The sequence below is a fragment of the Eretmochelys imbricata genome, chromosome 6 (genome assembly GCF_965152235.1).
Source record: "Eretmochelys imbricata isolate rEreImb1 chromosome 6, rEreImb1.hap1, whole genome shotgun sequence".
Lineage (NCBI taxonomy): Eukaryota > Metazoa > Chordata > Testudines > Cheloniidae > Eretmochelys > Eretmochelys imbricata.
The window spans coordinates 12,497,133-12,519,292 of NC_135577.1; the positions used below are offsets into that span (position 1 = coordinate 12,497,133).

The window sequence follows — 22,160 nt, forward strand, 5'->3', positions numbered from 1 at the left end:
GGGTGAAGGCTGTGTGTGGGGAGAAGGATACCTGCCTTGGTGGGAAGACAGAGTGTTGTGTGGGTTCAATTGGGAGAGCTAGGGATGGGGTGGGGGGAGATGTGTGTACATCCTGGAGGAGATTGGGGCTGGGGGCAGCTCTCCAGGAATGGCTGGTGGTTGTGATAATCTCTCCCTGAGGGCCGAAGGGTAGTGGAGTGGGTGGGGGAGAGGGGTGATCTCCCTGTCGTGGCCATCTTGGTGTACGTCTCTTTTCCTGGTGGCCCTTCCCAACATATTCACGTTTCCAGAACGGCAGATCCCCTCAACCACCCTGCAGCCACTCATTCCCATCCCCTGGAGCCACCCAGCCCCACAGGCAGCTGCATGGCTTGGCCCCCAGATGGGCCATGCCCCTTGGCTCCTGAGGCACTGTGACCTTCCCTGGGCTGGATGGGAGCTGACAGGCCCCTTCCCGCCTCCGGCTCCCCACGCAGGGGGAGAGCAGGAGCACAGTGACTATGCAGGGCAGCCTGTGCTGAGTTGTGCTGAAACTCCTTCTCCTTCTCTGTGCTAAGCATCCGGCAGCCCCACAGGAGGTTGGGACACTTCCTGGCAGGCCTCCAAGGAGACACAAGGGATCAGATCAGTCTGGGGGGAGCAGCAGGAGAACCAGGCGTAAAGCTGGTGATTGGAACCCACACTGTGAGCCTGGAGCCCACCTCAGTGTCAGGACAGAGAGACCCAGGTGAGTGTGGAGAGGGAGGTGTGTGTGTGTGTTGGGGGGGTCAATGGGGAGGGCAGTAGATGGGATGAGGGGTTTGGGGGCTGGACCACTAAAAGAAGGGGTGACTGGCCTCAGGGGGGTGAAGGACCCTCTGGGACAGGACAGGACCCCTGGCCCTCATTCCCCCTGACCAGAGGAGTCTCTCATCCTGGGACACCTAAATCTGTGCCCCTATCATAGTCCCCTCTGCTTCCAACTTGTCTCCTAGCTAGAGACCAGCCTGTTCGCCCTCCCTTGGGGCTTTTCCAACAGGGACCAGGCAGATACTCCTGGGGTGCCTCTCTCATAAGGGGGCTGCATCGGCTGGGGTGGGGGAGATGTGTCTGCTCCATGTCCTCCTCAGATTGACACTACCCCATTACCCCCTTCACAGGCTTGTTTGCAGGAGTCCACTCGGGGATTGTTCCGTGTCACCACGCCCGGGGGCCACCATGCCAGAGCTGGAATCCCTGCAACACAGCTTCCTCGGGGTGCAGCCCAGAGTCTTTGGGGTGAGGCCTTTCCCAGGGAGACACAGAGCTGGGGCTTTCCTCCCATGTCTCCTGCCTTGGTCTCCTTGATGTTCCCTCAACCAACAGCTGGGGCAGAGCTCCCAGACCTGGCTCTGTGGGCAGTGGGGACCCAGCTCTTTTGCCATCCCTTAGAGATGAGGGTGGCACCCTGGGGGATGTGGAGAAGGTGGGCAGGGATCCAGCAGTGCCACTACCTGCTCTGGGAATAAGAAGAGGCCAATCTTCTCCCGGGCCTGCTCCTCTGCTGCCAGGATTCCAATCACCCATCTAAGGGTCCTGAGTAGCCCTATGGGCTCTGCACTGGCCCATAGGGCTACTTGGGATCCCTTCTGATAAGGCTTGAAACTCAGAGGAGTGGGGGCAAGCAAATGCCCATGTGGTTTATCAGCACCCCCCCCCCCAGCCCTGATGCCTGGCTCAGCAAGGCTGGCTTGTGCTCCCTGCATTCCAAGGGATGGCATCCCTGCACGTTGGTATCTGACTGGCATCCTTAGTGACTGTGATGCTCCCAGCCCCCTTGCCAATGGCTGTAGCATCTCTCATTGCCAGGCAGTGCTAGTGGTGGTGGGGCTGCTGCAGATGGCCTTTGGAACCCTCTTCGTCATCGACAACTGCGCTTACACGGATAGTGTCGGCATCCACTTCTTCCCAGGAATCCTGGTAAGAGAATGAGTTGTCTCAAAAGGAACAGGAGTACTTGTAGCACCTTAGAGACTAACAAATTTATTAGAGCATAAGCTTTCATGGGCTACAGCCTACTTCATCAGATGCATAGAATGGAACATATAGTAAGAATATATATATATATATATATATATATATATACAGAGAAGGTGAAAGTTGCCATACAAACTGTAAGAGGCTAATTAATTAAGATGAGCTATTATCAGCAGGAGAAAAAAACTTTTGTAGTGATAATCAAGATGGCCCATTTAGACAGTGAACAAGAAGGTGAGAGGATACTTAACTTAGGGAAATAGATTCAATATGTTGTCTCAGCTGCCCCTGCTGGCCCACCCACACACCCTTCAGTGCCCTTCAATCCTGACTTATAGCCCCCCTGCCCTGGGCTCCCCACATGCAGAACTCTGGTGCCTCTCAATCCCAGTCCTGCACCTCCTGCAGCTCTGCGGAGGCCCTGCAGTTCCAGCCCTGCTTTCCTAGTGCTGAGTACCCGTCTCTCCCACAAAGCCCTGACTGTTACTCCTTGTGCTCTGACTCTTTCCCTAGTTATTCTTGGCTGGCATCATTGCCATCGCTGCTGACAGAGCACCTAGCATGGCCCTGGTGAGTGATCAATCCTCTTCCTCTGTATCTCTTTCTTTCTCCTTCCCCGCACCACTCCCTTAGGCACCATGTTGATCCATAGCAGCATTGCCCATAGTTCTGCTGTCTTCCAGGTGAAGGCCTGTCTGGTGATCCAGATTATTGCTGCAACTGTTGTCATGGTGATCAACTTCCTCTACATGAGGGACCTGCTCTCCTATCTCAGTTTTGCCTGTGACCTCCAGGACCAACTCCAGAACTGCCGTGTGCACGATCAGATCCTGGTGGGTTCCCCCCCCCCCCGATCCCATGTCTAGCTCTGCCTTGTTTTGGGAGGCCATTGACTGTTTTCTGGGGGAGATATATGATCCTGGGGGATTCAGTCTCCATCTTCTTTTATGCCTGGGCTTCCACTCCACCCCCTCAGTTGCTATAGATCTGAAGGCCAGGGTGGACTATTGTGATCATCTACTCTGACCACCCGCATAGCATGGGCCAGAGAATGTCATGTCTTAGGTTTTTCTCTCACCCCATTACTGTAGTATCTGAACACCTTACATGCTTTAATGTATGGATCCTGGGAGACAGGGCTGTGCTATTATCTCCATCTTACAGATGGGAAAGGCAAACTCTCACCACGCCTAAATACTCATGAGGATCTGGGCCTAAGTGACTTGCCGTAGATCACACAGGACATGGATGTCAGAGCCAGGGATGGTTGGACCACCCTTCCTCTCCCAATAATTGGACTTTACCCAATAATTTCTGCCCAGCTGAACCCAATACCTTGTGGGTTGAATTGCAGCATCTATCTTAGAGATCTAGTCTCAATTTAAGAATTCCAACTGGATTTCAGCCAATGGGAAGCCGTCGCAGTGGTCCAGTGTTCCAAGATAGGAGCCCACCACCACTAAAGCCCCCACTGGATATCTTTGGGGAATTCTGAGGGTTTTGTTTTTTCAAAATCCTGCTCAATTCTCCTTTTCCTCCCACCCCACCCCAGTTTGTATTGGAAAATCTGTGGGATAGTCCCTCAATTCCCCCTGACATGAATAGGATGGTTGGCGTTTGTATTGGAGGTTACTAGAAATCAAGTTGACTTTTATTTGTCTGATCATTCTGAGTTTTCAAACAATTCTACTGACTTTATGCAATGTGCCTCTGAAGCTGCATGTCTAAATTAGTGCAATCTGGGACTCAGGGGAGCTGGATTGAAGAAACCTTATGGTTAAGGCACTGATCTGGAAGCCAGGAGTTCTGGGTTGAGTTCCTCAGTCTGCCACAAACTTTCTGAATGACCTTGGACAAGTCACTTCATCTCTCATTGTCTCAGTTCCCCATCTATAAAATGGGGATAACAGTCCTTCTGGTCTCCCAGCTTTTGCCTGTCATGACTATTTAGACTGTAAGATCTCTGGGACACAGATAATCTCTTACAATCTACTCTTAGGACAATGGGATCCCAAGCTTATAGGTCCTACTGTAATATTAAATTATAATCGTAGTCTGGTAAAGTGCCCAGCACATATTAGGTGCTGCATAACTAATAAATGAATGATGACTATTAAATATTCACACAGTGTAGAATTTCTATGGTGTACATTTCCTATAGTCCCTGGCATCACTTACAAGGGGGTTGGATGAAGCTCTTAAGAAGATATTGCAGCAGTATAAGCGACCATCCTCCACAGACTGCCTGTGGGGATGGATGTAGTTGTACACTCTAGTTTCTATGCTGGTTCCAGGGATATGTCTGTCTGTAACTCTCTGTCCCTGGTCTGTTCTCTAGATCTACTGCACGGGCATGCGGGGCATTGCACTGTTCACAGCGACTCTGGGGTTGTGCCTCACTGTTTCTCTGGCAGCGTTTGGATGCAAAGCTGTCTGTTACCAGAACTCTGAAGATGATGTGGTAATTAAACAGCAGCTGAGTAGGGGAGAAGGGGAAGAGAGAGAGAATAGGAAAATGGGATTTTTATTTTAACAAAATAGCTATAACTACAGACACATACAGCTCCAGTTTCAGCTTTGTCTGTCTTGCTGACTGCAGGCTATGCGTTGCTGGAACTTTACACAGCACAGACACCTAGTGGCTGAGTAATACAGTACACATAAATTATATCATTACACAGACGGTGGGTGAGAATGGAGGAAGGACTGGGGTGAAGTTCCCAGGTACATTGCCTTTTCATAGCAGGGCAATCAGGATAGGTGGGTGCTGGGAGGAAGCAGGATGGCAGCCTGGGGGTTGGGTTTCATCATTGCTGTACTTATGGATTATTCAGCATGCTCTGTTTCATTTCTTTTCCAGCCCATTGTTGTCCTTAGCTCTCATGAGGTAAAAGCAGATCCTGAGTGAGAGGGGCCCTCTTCATGCCACCAGCCTGAGTGACATCACCAGACAGCTCCCACAGTGGAGATCCTAGTGGTTTCCCTGCCCTGAGCAAGTGCTGCTTCACTTGTGAGCAATAACCCATGGCAAGGGGAGGGGCCAAGTACCCAAGCAGTGCAGGATGCTGTGCCAAGGGGCAAAGCCAGGCAGACCTTCTCCTTAGTAGAGATTGGCAGATTTCCCACCTTCCCCTGCCACAGTGACCATTCCCAATGGCTTCTCCACCCAGCTGGCAAACGGCCTGGATTCTCCCCTGGTCAATAAATGGCCTCTATTTCCTCACCTGGGTACAATTAAAAACTGTACCCAGCTAGGCAAAAATACAGTCCACTGGCCAAACAGATCAGAACACTTCCATGCCCCTAGGCCACTCAGCTCCAAAGGAGTGAGAAAGGATGGGGTTATCCACCAGAACAAAGCCACTGGGCCATTTGCAGCCCTGGCCTAGGGAGATGCCCCAACATTGACTCCAAAGGGAGTCTGCACCCATTTACACCCGGACTGAATTTGACCTGTTTTGTCACCACGTTACATGATGGTACATTATCCCCCAATGGGACCTGTTAATATAGGGCAGTACCATCAAAAGTGGGTGTATGCAGGGATAATAGAGCTGGTGGTGCTTGGTGAGTGTGTCTTCAGGGACAGACACAGGCATCAACTTGACCTGGGTTATTGCTGATCTAAAATGTCTCTTGCTTTCATTTTTTAAACAAATTAAACATTTAATTAAATCCCAGAGTTCCTTCTATTTCTGGTGTATCAGGAAAATGATCTTCCATGAATGCAGTGCTTCCCATCCTGATGGATGCCAGAGTCCTGACTTCAGAATGGTTCTATACACTAGAGCTGAGCAATCATTGGAATTTCCATCCCATAGGAAGTTCTGACATTTAGATGCTTGTTTCCATCTAAATCAGGACAAAATATTAATTCTTCACTGAACACAAAGTTCTGAAAATTTTTAATTCAGAAATGTCTAAACATTCCTTTTGCCATTTGCTATTGAAATGTTTTGAGATACTTCAGTATTTACAGCATATACCTTAGCTGCTGTAGTGCCTCATGGGAGTTATAGTTTGGAAGCATGATGCCCTCCATCTTCTTTATGGGCTTTGTTCTCTTGCTGGACTACATTTTCCATCATGCATCATGCAGCTTGGTTAGAGGGGAGGCTGAGTGGCATCATCTTTGAAAACTCATGGTGATCGGGGGAGGTCCCAGACGACTGGAAAAAGGCTAATGTAGTGCCCATCGTTAAAAAAGGGAAGAAGGAGGATCCTGGGAACTACAGGCTAGTCAGCCTCACCTCAGTCCCTGGAAAAATAATGGAGCAGGTCCTCAAGGAATCAATTCTGAAGCACTTAGAGGAGAGGAAAGTGATCAGGAACAGTCAGCATGGATTCACCAAGGGCAAGTGATGACTTGGCCTGACTAATCTAATTGCCTTCTGTGATGAGATAACTGGCTCTGTGAATGAGGGGAAAGCAGTGGACGTGTTGTTCCTTGACTTTAGCAAAGCTTTTGACATGGTCTCCCACAGTATTCTTGCCAGCAAGTTAAAGTATGGACTGGATGAATGGACTATAAAGTGGATAGAAAGCTGTTTAGATTGTCAGGCTTAACGGGTAGTGATCAATGGCTCCATGTCTAGTTGGCAGCCGGTATCAAGCGGAGTGCCCCAAGGGTCAGTCCTGGGGCCGGTTTTGTCCAATATCTTTATTAATGATCTGGAGGATGGTGTGGATTGCACCCTCTGCAAGTTTGCAGATGATAATAAACTGGGAGGAGAGGTAGATACGCTGGAGGGTAGGGATAGGATACAGAGGGCCCTAGACAAATTAGAGGATTGGGCCAAAAGAAATCTGATGAGGTTCAACAAGGACAAGTGCAGAGTCCTGCACTTAGGATGGAAGAATCCCATGCACCGCTGCAGACTAGAGACAGAATGGCTAGGCAACAGTTCTGCAGAAAAGGACCTAGGGGTTACAGTGGACGAGAAGCTGGATATGAGTCAACAGTGTGTCCTTGTTGCCAAGAAGGCCAATGGCATTTTGGGATGTATAAGTAGGGGCATTGCCAGCAGAGCGAGGGATGTGATCGTTCCCCTTTGTTCGACATTGGTGAGGCCTCATCTGGAATACCATGTCCAGTTTTGGGCCCCACACTACAAGAAGGATGTGAAAAAATTGGAAAACATCCAGCGGAGGGCAACAAAAATGATTAGGGGGCTGGAGCACATGACTTATGAGGAGAGGCTGAGGGAACTGGGATTGTTTAGTCTATGGAAGAGAAGAATGAGGGGGGATTTGATAGCGGCTTTCAACTACCTGAAAGGGGGTTCTAAAGAGGATGGATCTAGACTGTTCTCAGTGGTCATTCTCTTTAGTCCTGCCGACAGTCGTATTTTACCGTCTTCTGGCGAGCAGCCAGGAGATGAGAATGGCTAGCAGTCCTACTGCACCGTCTGCTGCGAGCCAAGTTGTAAAAGACAGATGGAGTGGATCAAAACAAGAAATAGACCATATTTGTTTTGTACTCATTTGCTCCCCCTCCCTTCCTCCCTCCATGAAATCAACGGCCGACAATTGTTTTGGTGAGGTCTGTCAGGGGCACCTTGAAAAATTTAATGGAGATTCAGTCCTGCCTGGAATATGAGAGGGCGGGATAGCTCAGTGGGTTGAACATTGGCCTACTAAACCCAGGTTTTTGAGTTCAAGCCTTGAGGGGGCCATTCTGTGTGACAGTTTTTTTGTTTCTCCTTGATGTAAAGCCACCCCCTTTGTTGATTTTCATTCCCTGTAAGCCAACCCTGTAAGCCATGTCGTCGGTCGCCCCTCCCTCCGTCAGAGCAACGGCAGACAATCGTTCTGCGCCTTTTTCCTTGAAGACGCCATACCATGGCAAGCATGGAGCCCGCTCAGATCACTTTGGCAATTAGGAGCACATTAAACACCATGCGCATTATCCAGCAGTATATGCAGCACCAGAACCTGCCAAACCACAACTGAGCGAGTAGGCAATGTCAGCGTGGAGACGAGAGTGATGAGGACACGGACACAGACTTCTCTCAAAACAAGGGCTCTGGCATTGTGGGCATCATAGTGCTAATGGGGAAGGTTCATGCCATGGAATGCTGACTCTGGGCCTGGGAAACAAGCACAGACTGGTGGGACTGCATAGTGTTGCAGGTCTGGGATGATTCCCAGTAGCTGCAAAAATTTTGTGTGCGTAAGGGCACTTTCATGGAACTTTGTGACTTGCTTTCCCCTGCCCTGAAGCACCAGAATACCAAGATGAGAGCAGCCCTCACAGTTGACAAGCGAGTGGCAATAGCCCTGTGGAGGCTTGCAATTCCAGACAGCTACCGGTCAGTCGGGAATCAGTTTGGAGTGGGCAAATCTACTGTAGGGGTTGCTGTGATGCAAGCAGCCAACTCAATCAAAGATCTGCTGATATCAAGGGTAGCGAGTCTGGGAAATGTGCAGGCCATAGTGGATGGATTTGCTGCAATGGGATTCCCTAACTGTGGTGGGGCCATAGACGGAACCCATATCCCTATCTTGGAACTGGAGCACCAAGGCAGCGAGTACATAAACCAAAAGGGGTACTTTTCTATGGTGCTGCAAGCACTGGTGGATCACAGGGACATTTCACCAGCATCAACGTGGGATGGCCGGGAAAGGTACATGGTGCTCGCATCTTCAGGAACTCTGATCTGTTTCAAAAGCTGCAGGAAGGGACTTTCTTCCCAGACTAGAAAATAACCATTGCAGATGTTGAAATGCCTGTAGTTCTCCTTGGGGACCCAGCCTACCCCTTAATGCCATGGCTCATGAAGCCATACACAGGCAGCCTGGACAGTAGTCAGAAGCTGTTCAACTACAGGCTGAGCAAGTGCAGAATGGTGGTAGAATGTGCATTTGGAAGTTTAAAAGTGCGCTGGCGCAGTTTACTGACTCAGTTAGACCTCAGCGACACCAATATTCCCATTGTTATTGCTGCTTGTTGTGCGCTCCACAATATCTGTGAGTGTAAGGCGGAGACGATTATGGCAGGGTGGGAGCTTGAGGCAAATCGCCTGGCAGCTGGTTACGCGCAGCCAGACACCAGGGCGGTTAGAAGAGCACAGGAGGGTGCAGTGCGCATCAGAGAAGCTTTGAAAACCAGGTTCATGACTGGCCAGGCTACGGTGTGAAAGTTCTGTTTGTTTCTCCTTGATGATCCCCCCCCCCCAGGTTGGTTCACTCTACTTCCAATTAAGCTACCCCCCCGCCTTGATCACCACTTGCAGAGGCAATAAAGTCATTGTTGCTTCACATTCATGCATTCTTTATTAATTCATCACACAAATAGGGGAATAACTGCCAAGGTAGCCCGGGAGGGGTGGTGGAGAAGGGAAGCACCGGGTGGGGGTGGAGGAGGGAAGGAGAAGGCCAAAGAGCACTTTAAAACTTATTGATTGCCAGCCTTCTGTTGCTTTGGCAATCCTCTGGGGTGGAGTGGCTGGGTGGCCGGAGACCCCCACCTTGGGCGTCTGGATAAGGAGGCTATGGAACTTGGGGAGGAGGGCGGTTGGTTACACAGGAGCTGTCGCGGCGGTCTGTGCTCCTGCTGCCTTTTCTGGAGCTCAACCGTATGCTGGAGCATATTAGTTTGACCCTCCAGCAGCGTCAGCATTGAATGCTGCCTCCTCTCATCACGCTGCCGCCACCTATCATCTTCAGCCCGCCACTTCTGCTTGCGTTCATTTTGTGCTTTCCTGCACTATGACATTGTCTGCCTCCATGCATTCATCTGTGCTTTGTCAGTGTGGGAGGACAGCATGAGGTCAGAGAACATTTCATCGCGAGTGCGTTTTTTTCGCCTACTAATCTTCGCTAGCCTCTGGGAAGGAGAAGATCCTGTGATCCTTGAAACACATGCAGCTGGTGGAGGAAAAAAAAGGGACAGTGGTATTTAAAAAGACATATTTTATAGAATAATGGGTACACTCTTTCTTTCACGGTAAACCTTGCTGTGAACATTACATACATAGCACATGTGCTTTCATTACAAAGTCACATTTTGCCTCCCCCCACCGCATGGCTAACCCCTCCCTCCTCTTCCTTCCCCACACTGTATGGCTAACAGCGGGGAACATTTCAATTCAGCCAGAGGCACACAGCCCAGCAGGAACGGGCACCTCTGAATGTCCCCTTAAGAAAAGCACCCTATTTCAACCAGGTGACCATGAATGATATTACTCTCCTAAGGATAACATAGGAGTAAAATGTCCTACCATGGTGGATGGAATAAGGCTGCCCTCCCCAGAAACCTTTTGCAAAGGCTTTGGGAGTACATCCAGGAGAGCTTTATGGAGATGTCACTGGAGGATTTCCCCTCCATCCCCAGACATGTTAACAGACTTTTCCAGTAGCTATACTGGCCGTGAATTCCAGGGCAAATTAATCATGAAACATGCTTGCTTTTAAACCATGTATACTATTTAAAAAGGTACACTCACCAGAGGTCCCTTCTCCACCTGGTGGGTCCGGGAGGCAGCCTTGGGTGGGTTCGGGGGGTACTGGCTCCAGGTCCAGGGTGAGAAACAGTTCCTGGCTGTCAGAAAAACCAGTTTCTCTGCTTGCTTGCTGTGAGCTATCTACAACCTCATCATCATCATCTTCCTTGTCCCTAAAACCTGCTTCCATGTTGTCTCCATCTCCATTGACGGAGTCAAAGCACAGGGTTGGGGTAGTGGTGGCTGAACCCCCTAAAATGGCATGCAGCTCATCATAGAAGCCAAATGTTTGGGGCTCTGACCCGCTGCGGCCGTTTGCCTCTCTGGTTTTCTGGTAGGCTTGCCTCAGCTCCTTAAGTTTCACATGGCACTGCTTTGGGTTCCTGTTATGGCCTCTTTCCTTCATGCCCTGGGAGATTTTGGCAAATGTTTTGGCATTTCGAAAACTGGAATGTAGTTCTGATAGCATGGATTCCTCTTCCCATACAGTGATCAGATCCCGTACCTCCCGTTCGGTCCATGCTGGAGCTCTTTTGCGATTCTGGGACTCCATCATAGTCACCCCTGCTGATGAGCTCTGCACTCACCTGCAGCTTGCCACGCTGGCCAAACAGGAAATGAGATTCAAAAGTTCGTGGGCCTCTTCCTGTCTACCTGGCCAGTGCATCTGAGTTGAGAGTGCTGTCCAGAGCGGTCACAATGGAGCATTCTGGGATAGCTCCCCGAGGCCAATACTGGCGAATTGCATCCACACTACCCCAAATTTGACCAGACAAGGCCAATTTCAGCGCTAATTCCCTTGTCAGGGGGTGGAGTAAAGAAATCGATTTTAAGAGCCCTTTAAGTAAAAAGAAAGGGCTTCGTCATGTGGACGGGTGCAGGGTTAAATCGATTTAATGCTGCTAAATTCGACCTCAACTCCTAGTGTAGACCAGGGCTTGGTCCTGTTTCTAAGAAGACTAGATCAAAGCAAACTAACCAATCAATGCCTGGAAGCTGACACTATTTTTTGTTGCATGAACACAGCATGAAAGGTTTTTTTGAAAACCGAGACTGGGCTATCACTGATACAATCTTGTCATGGTAAAATTAAGCATCTGTACCAATGGCATATTACAGATGCTGAGTTTTGCATTCAGTCAGGAAGTGCCAGAGATTTAGGCCTTGGCTACACTTGCAAGTTAGAGTGCATTAAATCAGCCCCAGGCGCCCTAACTCCTGAGGTATCCACAATGGCAAGGCACTTAGAGTGCCTGGATTCTGCAGCTGGAGCGCATCTGGTAATCCACCTACATGACAAGCATAGAGCTTTCTGTGCCCAGGCTGGAGCACCGGGGTATTAGTATGGTGATGTGTTGCATTTCTGTGCTGTGATTGGCCTCCGGAAATGTCCCATAATCCACTGAAGTCAAGTGACCACTCTGGTCATTGTTTTGAACATGGTACAGAACCAACTCCCACAGGGGATCACTCCAAAACCTTCCTCCTCAGAAAAGCTTTTCCAGCTGTGAAGGGATAAATACCCCATCTTGGCTTTGAAAGGGTTAATTGGCATGAAGATAATTAACTCATCTACCTGCCCCTGCAGGCCTAATTAAAGATGGAGCCCAGCTGGAGAAGAAGCTGCAAAGTGGTGACTATAAAGAAAGGAAGCACAGATTAGGAGGAGGCTGCTGGGGCAGAGGGAAAGAATGTCCAGTCCCTCTCTGGGGATGGGTGACTAGGGAGATGAGGAAGGTCAAGGGGGAAGCCCAGGGGGAGAGTGAGGTAGCACTGGCATCCTTTTCTGAGTAGAGAAGTCGGGTAAGAGGCTGGCAGAGGCAGGCTGTGGTGGTGAGCCCTGATAATAGGGCAGGCTCTGAACGTCCAGGAAAAGAACCCTGGAGCATTTCAACAGAGGAAGAGACACAAGGTCAAGCCTAGGGAGGACAGAAGTGGGTTTACATTTGTCTTTTGGTTTGGGATTTTGGTGGGGGAGGGTCCTGAGAGAAGGGTAAACTTCAAGAGGTGGGGGTGTTATGCTTATAAGAAGCACATGGAATCTTTTTAAAGGGGATAAGGTAATATGCCACATTTATTGAGAGTACAATTTAAGCATTGAAATCAGCATATGCTTCCACTCACACTCCAAAAGGTTCTGCAGCTGGATCTTAAAGTTACCAGTCCTTGGTGTTGCTCGGTCAGTTCCAGTGGCCAGCTGAAACTGCACACGAGGGAGGGAAGCTGGGCCTCTGTCGAACGTGTTCGAAGCTCTGATGTTGATGCAGAACGAACCCAAAGTCCCATAGCAATACACACTTCTTTTATAGTGATAAGTTCCCATACAAGTCTATCGACCTTGCTGTGTCATACCGGAACTGTCAATCACGAGGTATTCAAAGTTGCTCTTAATTAGTATTATTTTGAGTTGTTACCGGGAGGTTCTGCAGCTGTTTCTTATCTTGTCCCTTTGGCTCAACTCCTTACCTCCTCCTTGGAGTGTGTGCCTTTGCTTGAGGGTCGTCAATCTGCCATCTGGGTGATTGATAATAAAGTTGGTGCCTCTTGACTCCTCCACTCCCTTCTTGACCATCCAGCCTAGTTGTCCTTTCTCAGTTAATTACCATACATTCTTCACTCACACCAAACAGTAAATAAGGCAATTACAGCCATAAAACTCCTATCCTTCTAAGAACAAATGTTAACACAATCAGCAAAGAATAAACTCAGAACAATTTCTTTTTACTAATTCAAGGCTACAATTTCTTCTTACTAATTCAAAGCTAGCAAAATGGAGTATATGGCAAAATAAGCAAAATGGAGTACAATTTTACTTTAGACAATTTCTTCCCATTAGGCTTTTGGCCTACGGGGGCAGGAGAAGGCCTGGAAAAGAGGCTGCTCTAGGAAGAACTCCAGGCAGGTAGCAACAAGGAGCCTGAGGGAGCAGACCTTGGGAGGATGAAGGTTGTGTGACATGCCTTGACATTAGAGGGTAGAGAGTTTTGAGAGCTCTGACATAAGGACCATGGGGCCCACAGCAAACTCAAGGAGTGGGAATATTAGTTTTTGGACTTTGTTACCCCAAAAGGGGTGGAACTAAAACGTGACCTCATTGAGTTGTGAGAAGATATGAACCACAGTGGGACTGGAGCAACCATGGACATGGGGTACTAGAAACAAAAGACCTGCTACACCTTGCCCACCCATGAGGGGGTGCATCTGCTGTGAGTCAAGTCTTGTACACTGACATAAGAATGATGCTTGTCCAACAATCAACCCCACCCCCACCTCAAGCAGAGTTTGGACCCTCTCAAGCGAGCAGTGCCAAATTCTGTTTCTCTCTGGCCATGTGATGGGAACTTGCCAATCCTGGTGATGATGCAGAACCCAATAGGCTCTGTGCCAGCTCAGGTCGGCCAGTGGGCCTCACATGGCAGGAGTGAGCTTAAAGCCTAACCCATCAGTGGGAGTATGTAGCAGGCATATGTGCTTTTGGGAAGTGGGGGTTACACCCCTACAAAATCTGTGGCTGGAAAGGGCTTTGCAGTAGAGCCCTGTGAATAATCTATTTTGTGGGGTACCAAAATGTTGCGGGGGGGGGGGGGGATTCACTTTTGATTGAACCACAACAAAAATAATTTCAACATTTTTGGCAAACCATAAAGTCAAGAAAAATATCATTTAGAGTTGAGTGGAAAGTTTCATATAACCAATGTTGTTTCATCTTTGAGCTATTATTTTTTAAGGGTTTCTTAATTTTTAAAAAGGAGACCAGTTCAGTTTTAAATGAAAAGGTGTGTTGAATCAATAAGTCTGGTTTTGAAAATGTAAAGTTGAAACCTTTCAATTTTTGTTCGGAAATTTTTAGGGTTTTTTCCCCCTCTGATTTGGAGAATTCAACACAAATTTGCAAAATATTTCAGTTGATCTGAATCTGCATTTTTCACCAGAAGAAGGTTCAGGCCAAATATTTCACCTCACTCTCCTTTCCAGGAGAGGGAAAGCTGCCCCTGCATTGGGTCTAAGGCCGGAGGAAGTCTCCTGAAGGAGGAATGGGCGAGATGGGGACTGTGGATGGGTCACTCCCATGACTCCTGGGGGAGACTGATGTGCTAAGTATCTACAGATCCTTGAGCGAGGATGGGGGTGGGGAAGCAGACCAAGCCCGATGTTGAAAGTCCCTTGTTTGCGGTAAGCATCTGGCAGCCCTGTGGGAGGTTGGGACATTTCCTGGAAGGGGTGTCCTGGCTGTAATGTGACAAGGAGGATCGGATTGGTCTGGCAGGGGAGTGGCAGGAGAAACAGGCGCAGAGCTGGTGAATAGCACTCACGTCGAGAGCCCACCCCGTGCTGAGATAGAGCAACACAGGTGAGCGCCAGGGGGAGATGCAGGTCCCAGGCAGGGCTGGGTATGTGAGGGGACAATGATGAGGGCAGTGGATGGGATGAGGGGTTTGGGGCTGGATCACTTGCAGGAGAGGTGGCTGGCCTGAGTAGGGTGAAGGACCCTCTGGGGCAGGACAGGATCCCTGGCCAGAGGAGTCTCCCACCCTGGGAACCCAAAATCTGTGTCCTTATCTGTTTCCTTATCCTCTGCTTCCCACTTGCTTCCTAGCTAGAGACTAGGCCTGTTCCCCCGTCCCTTGGGGCTTCCCCCACAGGGACCAGGCTGATCCTCCCAGGGGTGCCTCTCTAAGGAGGGGCTGCACTGGCTGGGGACAGAGAGACTGAAAGAGAGAGAATGGATGAATTCAAAGGGGAAAATACAGAGGGATAGAGAGGGTGGAAAAGTGAGAGAGAAGAGGCGAGGGAGACAGGCTCTTAATGGGGTCAGGACATGGAACTCCGTTAGCAGGCCATGGGAGTGATGCTGTCACTAAATGGGTTGCAGGGAGGTGGTATAAGATCTCCAATTGCTCTTAGGTTTCTGGCTTGCTCTCAGGTTTTCATGGATTCCTAGATTTAAAGGCCAGAAGGGACTGTTAGATCATCTGGTCTGACCACCTGTGTGGCACAGGCCACAGAATGTCACTCAGTTACACCTGTGTGGAGCTCAGTAACTTGTGTTTGGCTGAAGCTTCTTCCAGAACAGCCTCCAGGTTGGATTTGAAGCCATCAAGAGATGGAGAATCCACCATTTCCCTTGGCAGCTTGTTCCATTGGTTAATCACCTGCACTGTTAAAAATGTGTGCCTTGTGTCTTCTCTGTATGACCAATAACACGAATAAACTCTGGTACTACAGATCTATTGTCTGGCACTCTTTGCCAAATAGTTTGCAGAACAACATTATTTGCAGGAACTGCTTGAAATTCCTTCAATTTCTGTTTGGCAATAGGCAAAATAAAAGCTAATCAGATGTAGTGCAACATCAGCTTCCTCTGAACTTACTCCTTCATCATGCAACATGTAGACTCTGGATAAAGTGTCAGCAATTACTAATTCTTTCCCTGGTCTGTATCCAACTTCCAGTTGATATTTCTGGAGTATTAGCAACCACCTTTGAATCCTTGATGGAGTACTATGAAAAGGTTTTCTGAAAATGGCCTCAAGACACTTGTGGTTGCAGCCTTTTCATCTGCACGTCAGCACATTCAAGGGTTAAACTCACTCGCACAGAGTCAGACACAATACCACACGCAATGGGGTCTCTACTGAGTGAGTCACACAGTTCTCCACATTTGGAGGATTGTGCTGCCAGTTTTCCATCAGTCGCACGCTAGTCTATATTTTCCCCATCTGTCTGACTTCTAGTGAAACCTGTGTTCCAGTCTCATACGGGATATTTCTTGGCAGTGGACAGTATGCCTCAGACTTCCTGTTTAAGACCTGATTTTTTTTTTAATCTACTGCATCATCAAATGGAAAAGTGTTAAATATGTCTCTCATTTCTTCACCTGCCACAGGAAGAAGTAATGCTGTTTGCAGCCACTCATCCTTTTGTCTGTGCCTCTCCCAGTGCCGTACAGCTTTGCTTCCATTTTCTCCAGTTTTCTGCTGCATTTCCTTCAAATGCAAACTTTCCTGGAGGCTTTAGTTGGTCCAGTGTTTTCCAGATTCATTCTCCTCTAGTCTTACTTTCAGTTTTGTTCTGACACCATGTAATAGCTGTTGCCAACTTGCTGTTATAACACCAGAAAAGACACCAGAGAGTAACAGTAAACACTTTCCTGAGTTTGTGGCTGAGAAATGTACAGATAAGTGTTGCTGGCTCGGCTCCAAATACGACTCCCTGCATAATGATTTCCCCCATACAACATTATGGGTAACTGGTTACTCCAAAGTCTCTGCTATCATTACATGCCCTGTGTACGTTTTGTGCATGTTAGGCTGCTGAGCTGCCATAAGCAAGTCAGGATCTTGTACCAGATATGGACTGGCTGCAGAGCCTTTCTCCCAGAGACATCTTTGCTGTAAAATCCTTTCATGCACTGCCAGGAATGGCTTAACTAAGGTATATTCCACACGGCAACGCCTAGCAGCTGAACGGTATAATGCAGTTTTGCATTCCAGTGCACCCCATGACCCAGTCCCTGTTGCACCCACAGGGCTGTCTTTCCTGCTCCAGAGCCTGTGAGGAGTTTGGTCTATATCAAGAGGCTGGGTTCTGTCATGTCGGAAGCAGGACCCCTGATGCAGCGGTTCCTCCAGGGGCAGCCCAGAGTCTTGGGGGTGAGCAACGTGCATGGAGGGTGGCTGAGGGCTGGAGAGTCTCTCTCTCTCTCGCACACACACACACACACACACACACACACAAAGCTGTTGCCCCATCTCACAGCTCATCCCCTTGTTGCTCCAGCCTCATGCTCTCTGCCAGCCCTGCACAGCACCTGGGGTCTTTGGGATCCTCTTGTCAGACAGACCCCGCTGCCTGTTAGCCAGTGACTGGACACGGCGCCTGTCTCTGCCCCCTGCTGGTTGTCCTGCCCCCGCACAGAGCCATATGCTGATGGCAGGTTTGTTTCCCGTTTGCAGGCCCTCTTGCTGTTGGTGGGGCTGCTGCAGATGGCCTTTGGTGTCCTCTTGGCCATTTCCCCCTGCGTCTATAGGGATGAGCTGCACGTCCACTTTTACTCAGCAGTGCTGGTAAAGGGGTAGCTTTGGGGGGAGGGATAGCTCAGTGGTTTGAGCATTGGCATGCTAAATCCAGGGTTGTGAGTTCAGTCCTTGAGGGGGCCATTTAGGGATCTGGGGAAAAAATTGGGGATTGGTCCTGCTTTGAGCAGGGGGTTGGACTAGATGACCTCCTGAGGTCCCTTCCAACCCTGATATTCTATGAATGACACATTGCCTAAGCCTCCATGCCCAGCTCTGCTGGTGCCTCTCAGTCCTGACCCCCAACCCCTGCTATCTCACTCCTGGGTTCTCTCCCTACCCCCAGCCCTACTGATGTCCCCCAACCCACAGCCTTCTTGCTATACCAGCCGTGGGTTCCCCCCACCCACACTTCTGCCAATACCCCTAACCTGCAGCCTCCTGCTATTCCAGTCCCTCTCCACCCCAGCTCTGCCGATGCTCCTGATTATTTTCTTTTCCTCTCCAGTTGCTTTTGGCCGGCATCATCACTCTGGCTGCAGACACAGCCCACAGCCTGGCTCTGGTGAGTAACCTCTTGATAAAGTCTGGCCCAGGGCTGCATCAGGGCTTGGTCACATCCCTCCTCATTCCTCTCCCCAGACAAGCGACCCTCCTAAGAGGGACTGTACCCTCTGGCCCAGTTGGGGCTATGAGGCCCAAGGTAGCTGTGCCTTGCACTGGGGAATTCTGTCAGAGGGTGAGGTGGGGAGAAGAGGAGGAAGCCACTGGTGAGGGATGGGCCAGGAGCAGTGGCTGAGGTGAACCACATTTGTAGTGGTGCTCGTAGGGGCAGCTGGGGTACCCAAGGCCCAGCTGCATGAAGGGGACATAGAGCCATAGGCAGATCCAGGGGACAGAGCCAGGACATGGGGCAGCCCTGGGGAAGAAAGAGGTGATCCTGGCCCAGTCCTCAGGAGAGGCAAGGCAGAGCTAGTTGGGAGGGAAGGGCAAGTCAGGACAGGAGGCCAAGCCCATATGTCAGTGTGAGATGGATCTAGAGAGGGGCTGTGCTAGGAGGTGATCTCTTGATGGGGCAGCTCCCCTCTGTACACTGGAAGGACTCTAGGGGAGCACGCTGGGGTTTAGGACTACAGCCGTTATCTGTCCAGGAGCATTGGCAGTCCCCCATTCCTACTCTCCAGCACCCTGGTGCTTCCTAGCAGTGACAACCGTTTCCCTTCATCTTCCAGGTGAAAGCCTGCCTGGTCATTGACATCATCTGCACGGTGGTGGTGGGCGTGATCAACTTATTCTACCTGGTGGACTTGGTGTACGATCCCCATAATCGGTACATCCGGTGTCCTTCCAGCAACAGGTTGCACTGCAGGCGGCTGTACCAGGTCTTGGTGGGTGCCTCCTCCTTGGAGAGCTATAGAAGAGCAATGGTGGGGCAGCCAGCTGGCTGTGATTGGGGGATGGGACGAGGGATGGGAGTTGGAGGAGGGGATATATCTCCTGAGGAACTCAGGCCTGGGCTTCATTTCTCTGTCCCCCTGGGAACTGTCTCTTGGGGTAGGTGGGGGATTCATTAATTCCTGGAATTCCTCCTCCTGTTGACAGCTTCCTGGAGCTTGACTCACTGGAACTGGACAGGACATGAGAATAGACTGCAGGGAACACTCCTTCCCATTCCTACCAGGGGATGGACAACGGAAACAAACAGGGCTGTCCAGTCATTAGTTCCTCTGATCTGTGCTGAGTCCAGGGGCTTGTCTGTGATTCCCCATCTCCTGCTCTGTTTCCCAGCACTATTGCACGGGCATGCGGGTCATCATCCTGATCTTAACTTCGCTGGGGTTCTTCGTTTCCATTGCCCTGGCAGCCTTCGGGTGCAAAGCAGTGTGTCGCCAAAACTCTGCCGATGATGTGGTAACTACCCCGCTGCTTCTGGGAGATGTGCGGAGGAGTGGGGTTAACGCAGAGAGCTGGGGGGAAAGGGATGGAAGGAAAGTAGGGATGGACCCTGGGGGGATAAGCAGAGATGGCGAGAGCGTGGGAGACAGGCAGAGGGTGGCTGAGTAGAGAAGGGGAGCAAAGGGGTAAGACTGAGAGGCAGATGGGAGCAGATGCTGCATGGGGTGTCTATGAAGTGTTTATGTCTGTGCCTGGATAAGGGCAGGGAGATACTAAAGCAATGAACAGACAGGCCAGGGAGCAGCTGCCCATGGCTAGGAGGTGATCGGCCAAGGCTACCCCTCCTGAGCCATCACTGCTCACCCCATGACTTTGTGTTTTGCTCCCAGCCAGTCGCTACCCTGACAAATCTGCCTGCTTCCCATGAGGCCACCGCGGAGCCAGAGCCTGTGGTGTCAGAGGGACCCACAGCATGAGTGTCCCCTGGTGGAGAGACCGACAGCCCCCCTCAGTGAGCAGCTACCCCGTGCCCCTCAGTGAGAGGCGTTTCTGTTTCACCCTCTCTGCTTTCCCTCCATCAATCCCCCTTGTGGAAAACCCCTGCTAACTGCCATTGTGTGTTGTTGCTGCTCACATGTCCCCTGCTGAGCTGCCGCACCATTGCGCCATGGCGCAAGCACCCCCCAAAATCTATTAATGTCCTGCAAGCCAAGGGCCTGTCCTGCAAAATCCTGGATGGGGAGAGGATGGCATAGCACCATCTGACGGGCCCTGCAGCTAGCTAACAGGAAGTGGGCTAGAGAGCAGCCCAGAGCCTGGCACATGTTATGGATTCCCTCAACCAAGCTCTGAACCCAGCTTCACCCATGATGTGTAATTGTTATCTGAAAGCATCTCCCTGAAACCTGGAACTCTCTGATTCATGGAGCCATAGATTCTAAGGCCAGAAGGCACCGTTAAATCATCTACTCTGACCTTCTGTATAACACTGGTCAGTGCATGTCACTCAGTTACCACTGCACTGCGCCTGATAACTTGTGTTCAGCTGAAGCCTCTTCCACAAAGGCATCAGTCTTGATCTGAAACCATCAAGAGATGGAGAATCCATCATTTCCCTTGGTAGTCTGTTAATCGTATGCACCATTAGAAATTTGTGCCTAATTTCTAATTTAATTTTTCTGGCTTCAGCTTTCAGCCATCGGTTCTCATTATGCCTTTCTCTGCTCGATTACAGAGTCCTGGTATTTGATCTTCCACAAGAAGTCTACCAGGGGCATCTCCTCCTGCTTTAATGAGTAGGTCTATCAGCGAAGCTGCAGGCATGGATCATGACATGCATTATTGCTCCAAAGAAATGGCTTTGCGGCTGATTGAGGTGTGCTGCCGTTCCCCGCAGGATGGTTTCTTAACATGTAGAACACCCCCTTCTTCAAAAAAATAAACAATCCAGTTTCACCTTGCTCGTGGTTTGGTTGGTTTGTTTCTCTCTGTGATGAGGTTTACAGACCCCACAGGAGTCAGGAAAGGATTAATCGGAGCCCAGTCAGCCCTGCCCTGTGACACCTGTGCAGGTGTCAGTCTTTGAGGGAAGAGCTAAAAAGGGAGAACCCAGCTCTGTTGCTGCCTGGCTGGCTAGGAGAGCAGATCTGACATGCTCACTGAGAAAGAGAGAAGGCTGGTGGAGGCCAGGAAGAGGGGGAGACTGCTGCTTAGTGCAGCCTCCCTGTGGGAAGGGAAGAGTTTTTGTTTCTTTGTGTTCAGTTTGGACTTTGGTTGCCCTGGAAGTGGTGGAACATTGATGTGACCTAGCTAGGGCTGCGTCACGTCAGCCCGGAAGGGGTTGAAGGCTGGGTGGATCAGCTGAAGGCCTGGAGGAAAACAGAGGCCGAGCTACTGTGGTGCTGGTGGTCTATGCTGTGAGGGCGTGCGGCCACAGTCTCCTGAAATCTCTCACTGCTGAATGAAAACATGGAGTGTTAGCCCATCAGCTCCAGTCACCTGCCCTGCTGGTATCCCCGCTGTGAGGGGATACTCATAGGAGACATTGCATCTTTCTCCTACTGGGGAGAGGTGGTGCCCTACAGGGACAGCAGGAAAAAGGGCAGAGAAGTCTTAGACACCCACATATAAGAAGGAACCAGGTAGAGTTGGTGGAATTACTAGTGTGAGTAGAGAGGGGTGAAAGGTTTTGGCCAAAACTTTTTATCCACAACCTTTTTTTTCCTGGTGAAAAATGGAGATTCACCAAAAAACAACAGGTGAATTCATGTCCATGTTGCCAAATTGTTTGGAAATTGTTGGAAATAAACCTAAAAAAATTCCAACCCCCCTCCCAATTTTGTTTACACATTTTCAAAACTAAACTTGGGGGGGCAGGGGTCCAAAATAAATTTTTGTTTCAAAATTTCCTTTAAAAAATTTAAAATGGGTGGGATTAAAACAAAACATTTTATTTTGTCAAAACATGCGTTGTTTTTTTTTAACTTTTGACTTGCCAAAAATGTCATTTTCTTTTCAACCCAAACCAAACTTTTTTAGACTTTCCTGCACCTCCAGGAATTGCCAGTGAACTGAAAAACCTGTTACTTGCACAACTCTGTTTGTGGGTAAATTATCAGATGGACTGATTTCAGAGTAGCAGCCGTGTTAGTCTGTATCCGCAAAAAGAAAAGGAGTACTTGTGGCACCTTAGAAACTAACCAATTTATTTGAGCATAAGCTTTCGTGAGCTACAGCTCACTTCATCGGATGCATGCAGTGGAAAATACAGTAGGGGGATTTTATATACACAGAGAACATGAAACAATGG

The 22,160-nt window shown here is 49.6% G+C and overlaps 2 protein-coding genes across 3 annotated transcripts; both read left to right on the forward strand.

Moving 5' to 3' along the window:
* Window positions 1-634: 634 nt before the first annotated feature.
* LOC144266729 (membrane-spanning 4-domains subfamily A member 4A-like) lies at window positions 635-5,580 on the forward strand. The gene is made up of 7 exons (XM_077820216.1): window positions 635-727; window positions 1,140-1,257; window positions 1,828-1,938; window positions 2,509-2,565; window positions 2,679-2,828; window positions 4,334-4,456; window positions 4,856-5,580. Exons 2-7 carry the CDS (start codon window positions 1,198-1,200, stop codon window positions 4,901-4,903), a joined length of 549 nt encoding a protein of 182 aa, XP_077676342.1. The 5' UTR covers window positions 635-727; window positions 1,140-1,197; the 3' UTR covers window positions 4,904-5,580.
* A 9,138-nt stretch (window positions 5,581-14,718) lies between these two features.
* Window positions 14,719-20,768, forward strand: LOC144266364 (membrane-spanning 4-domains subfamily A member 4A-like). Of its 2 annotated transcripts, XM_077819822.1 has the most exons (8): window positions 14,719-14,790; window positions 16,969-17,092; window positions 17,396-17,506; window positions 17,964-18,020; window positions 18,688-18,843; window positions 19,244-19,366; window positions 19,741-19,862; window positions 20,586-20,768. In XM_077819822.1, exons 2-7 carry the CDS (start codon window positions 17,033-17,035, stop codon window positions 19,825-19,827), a joined length of 594 nt encoding a protein of 197 aa, XP_077675948.1. In that variant the 5' UTR covers window positions 14,719-14,790; window positions 16,969-17,032; the 3' UTR covers window positions 19,828-19,862; window positions 20,586-20,768. The 2 variants fall into 2 exon arrangements, with proteins under 2 accessions (XP_077675948.1, XP_077675949.1); XM_077819823.1 differs by lacking the exon at window positions 16,969-17,092 and having other exon boundaries at window positions 14,721-14,790.
* Window positions 20,769-22,160: the final 1,392 nt, after the last annotated feature.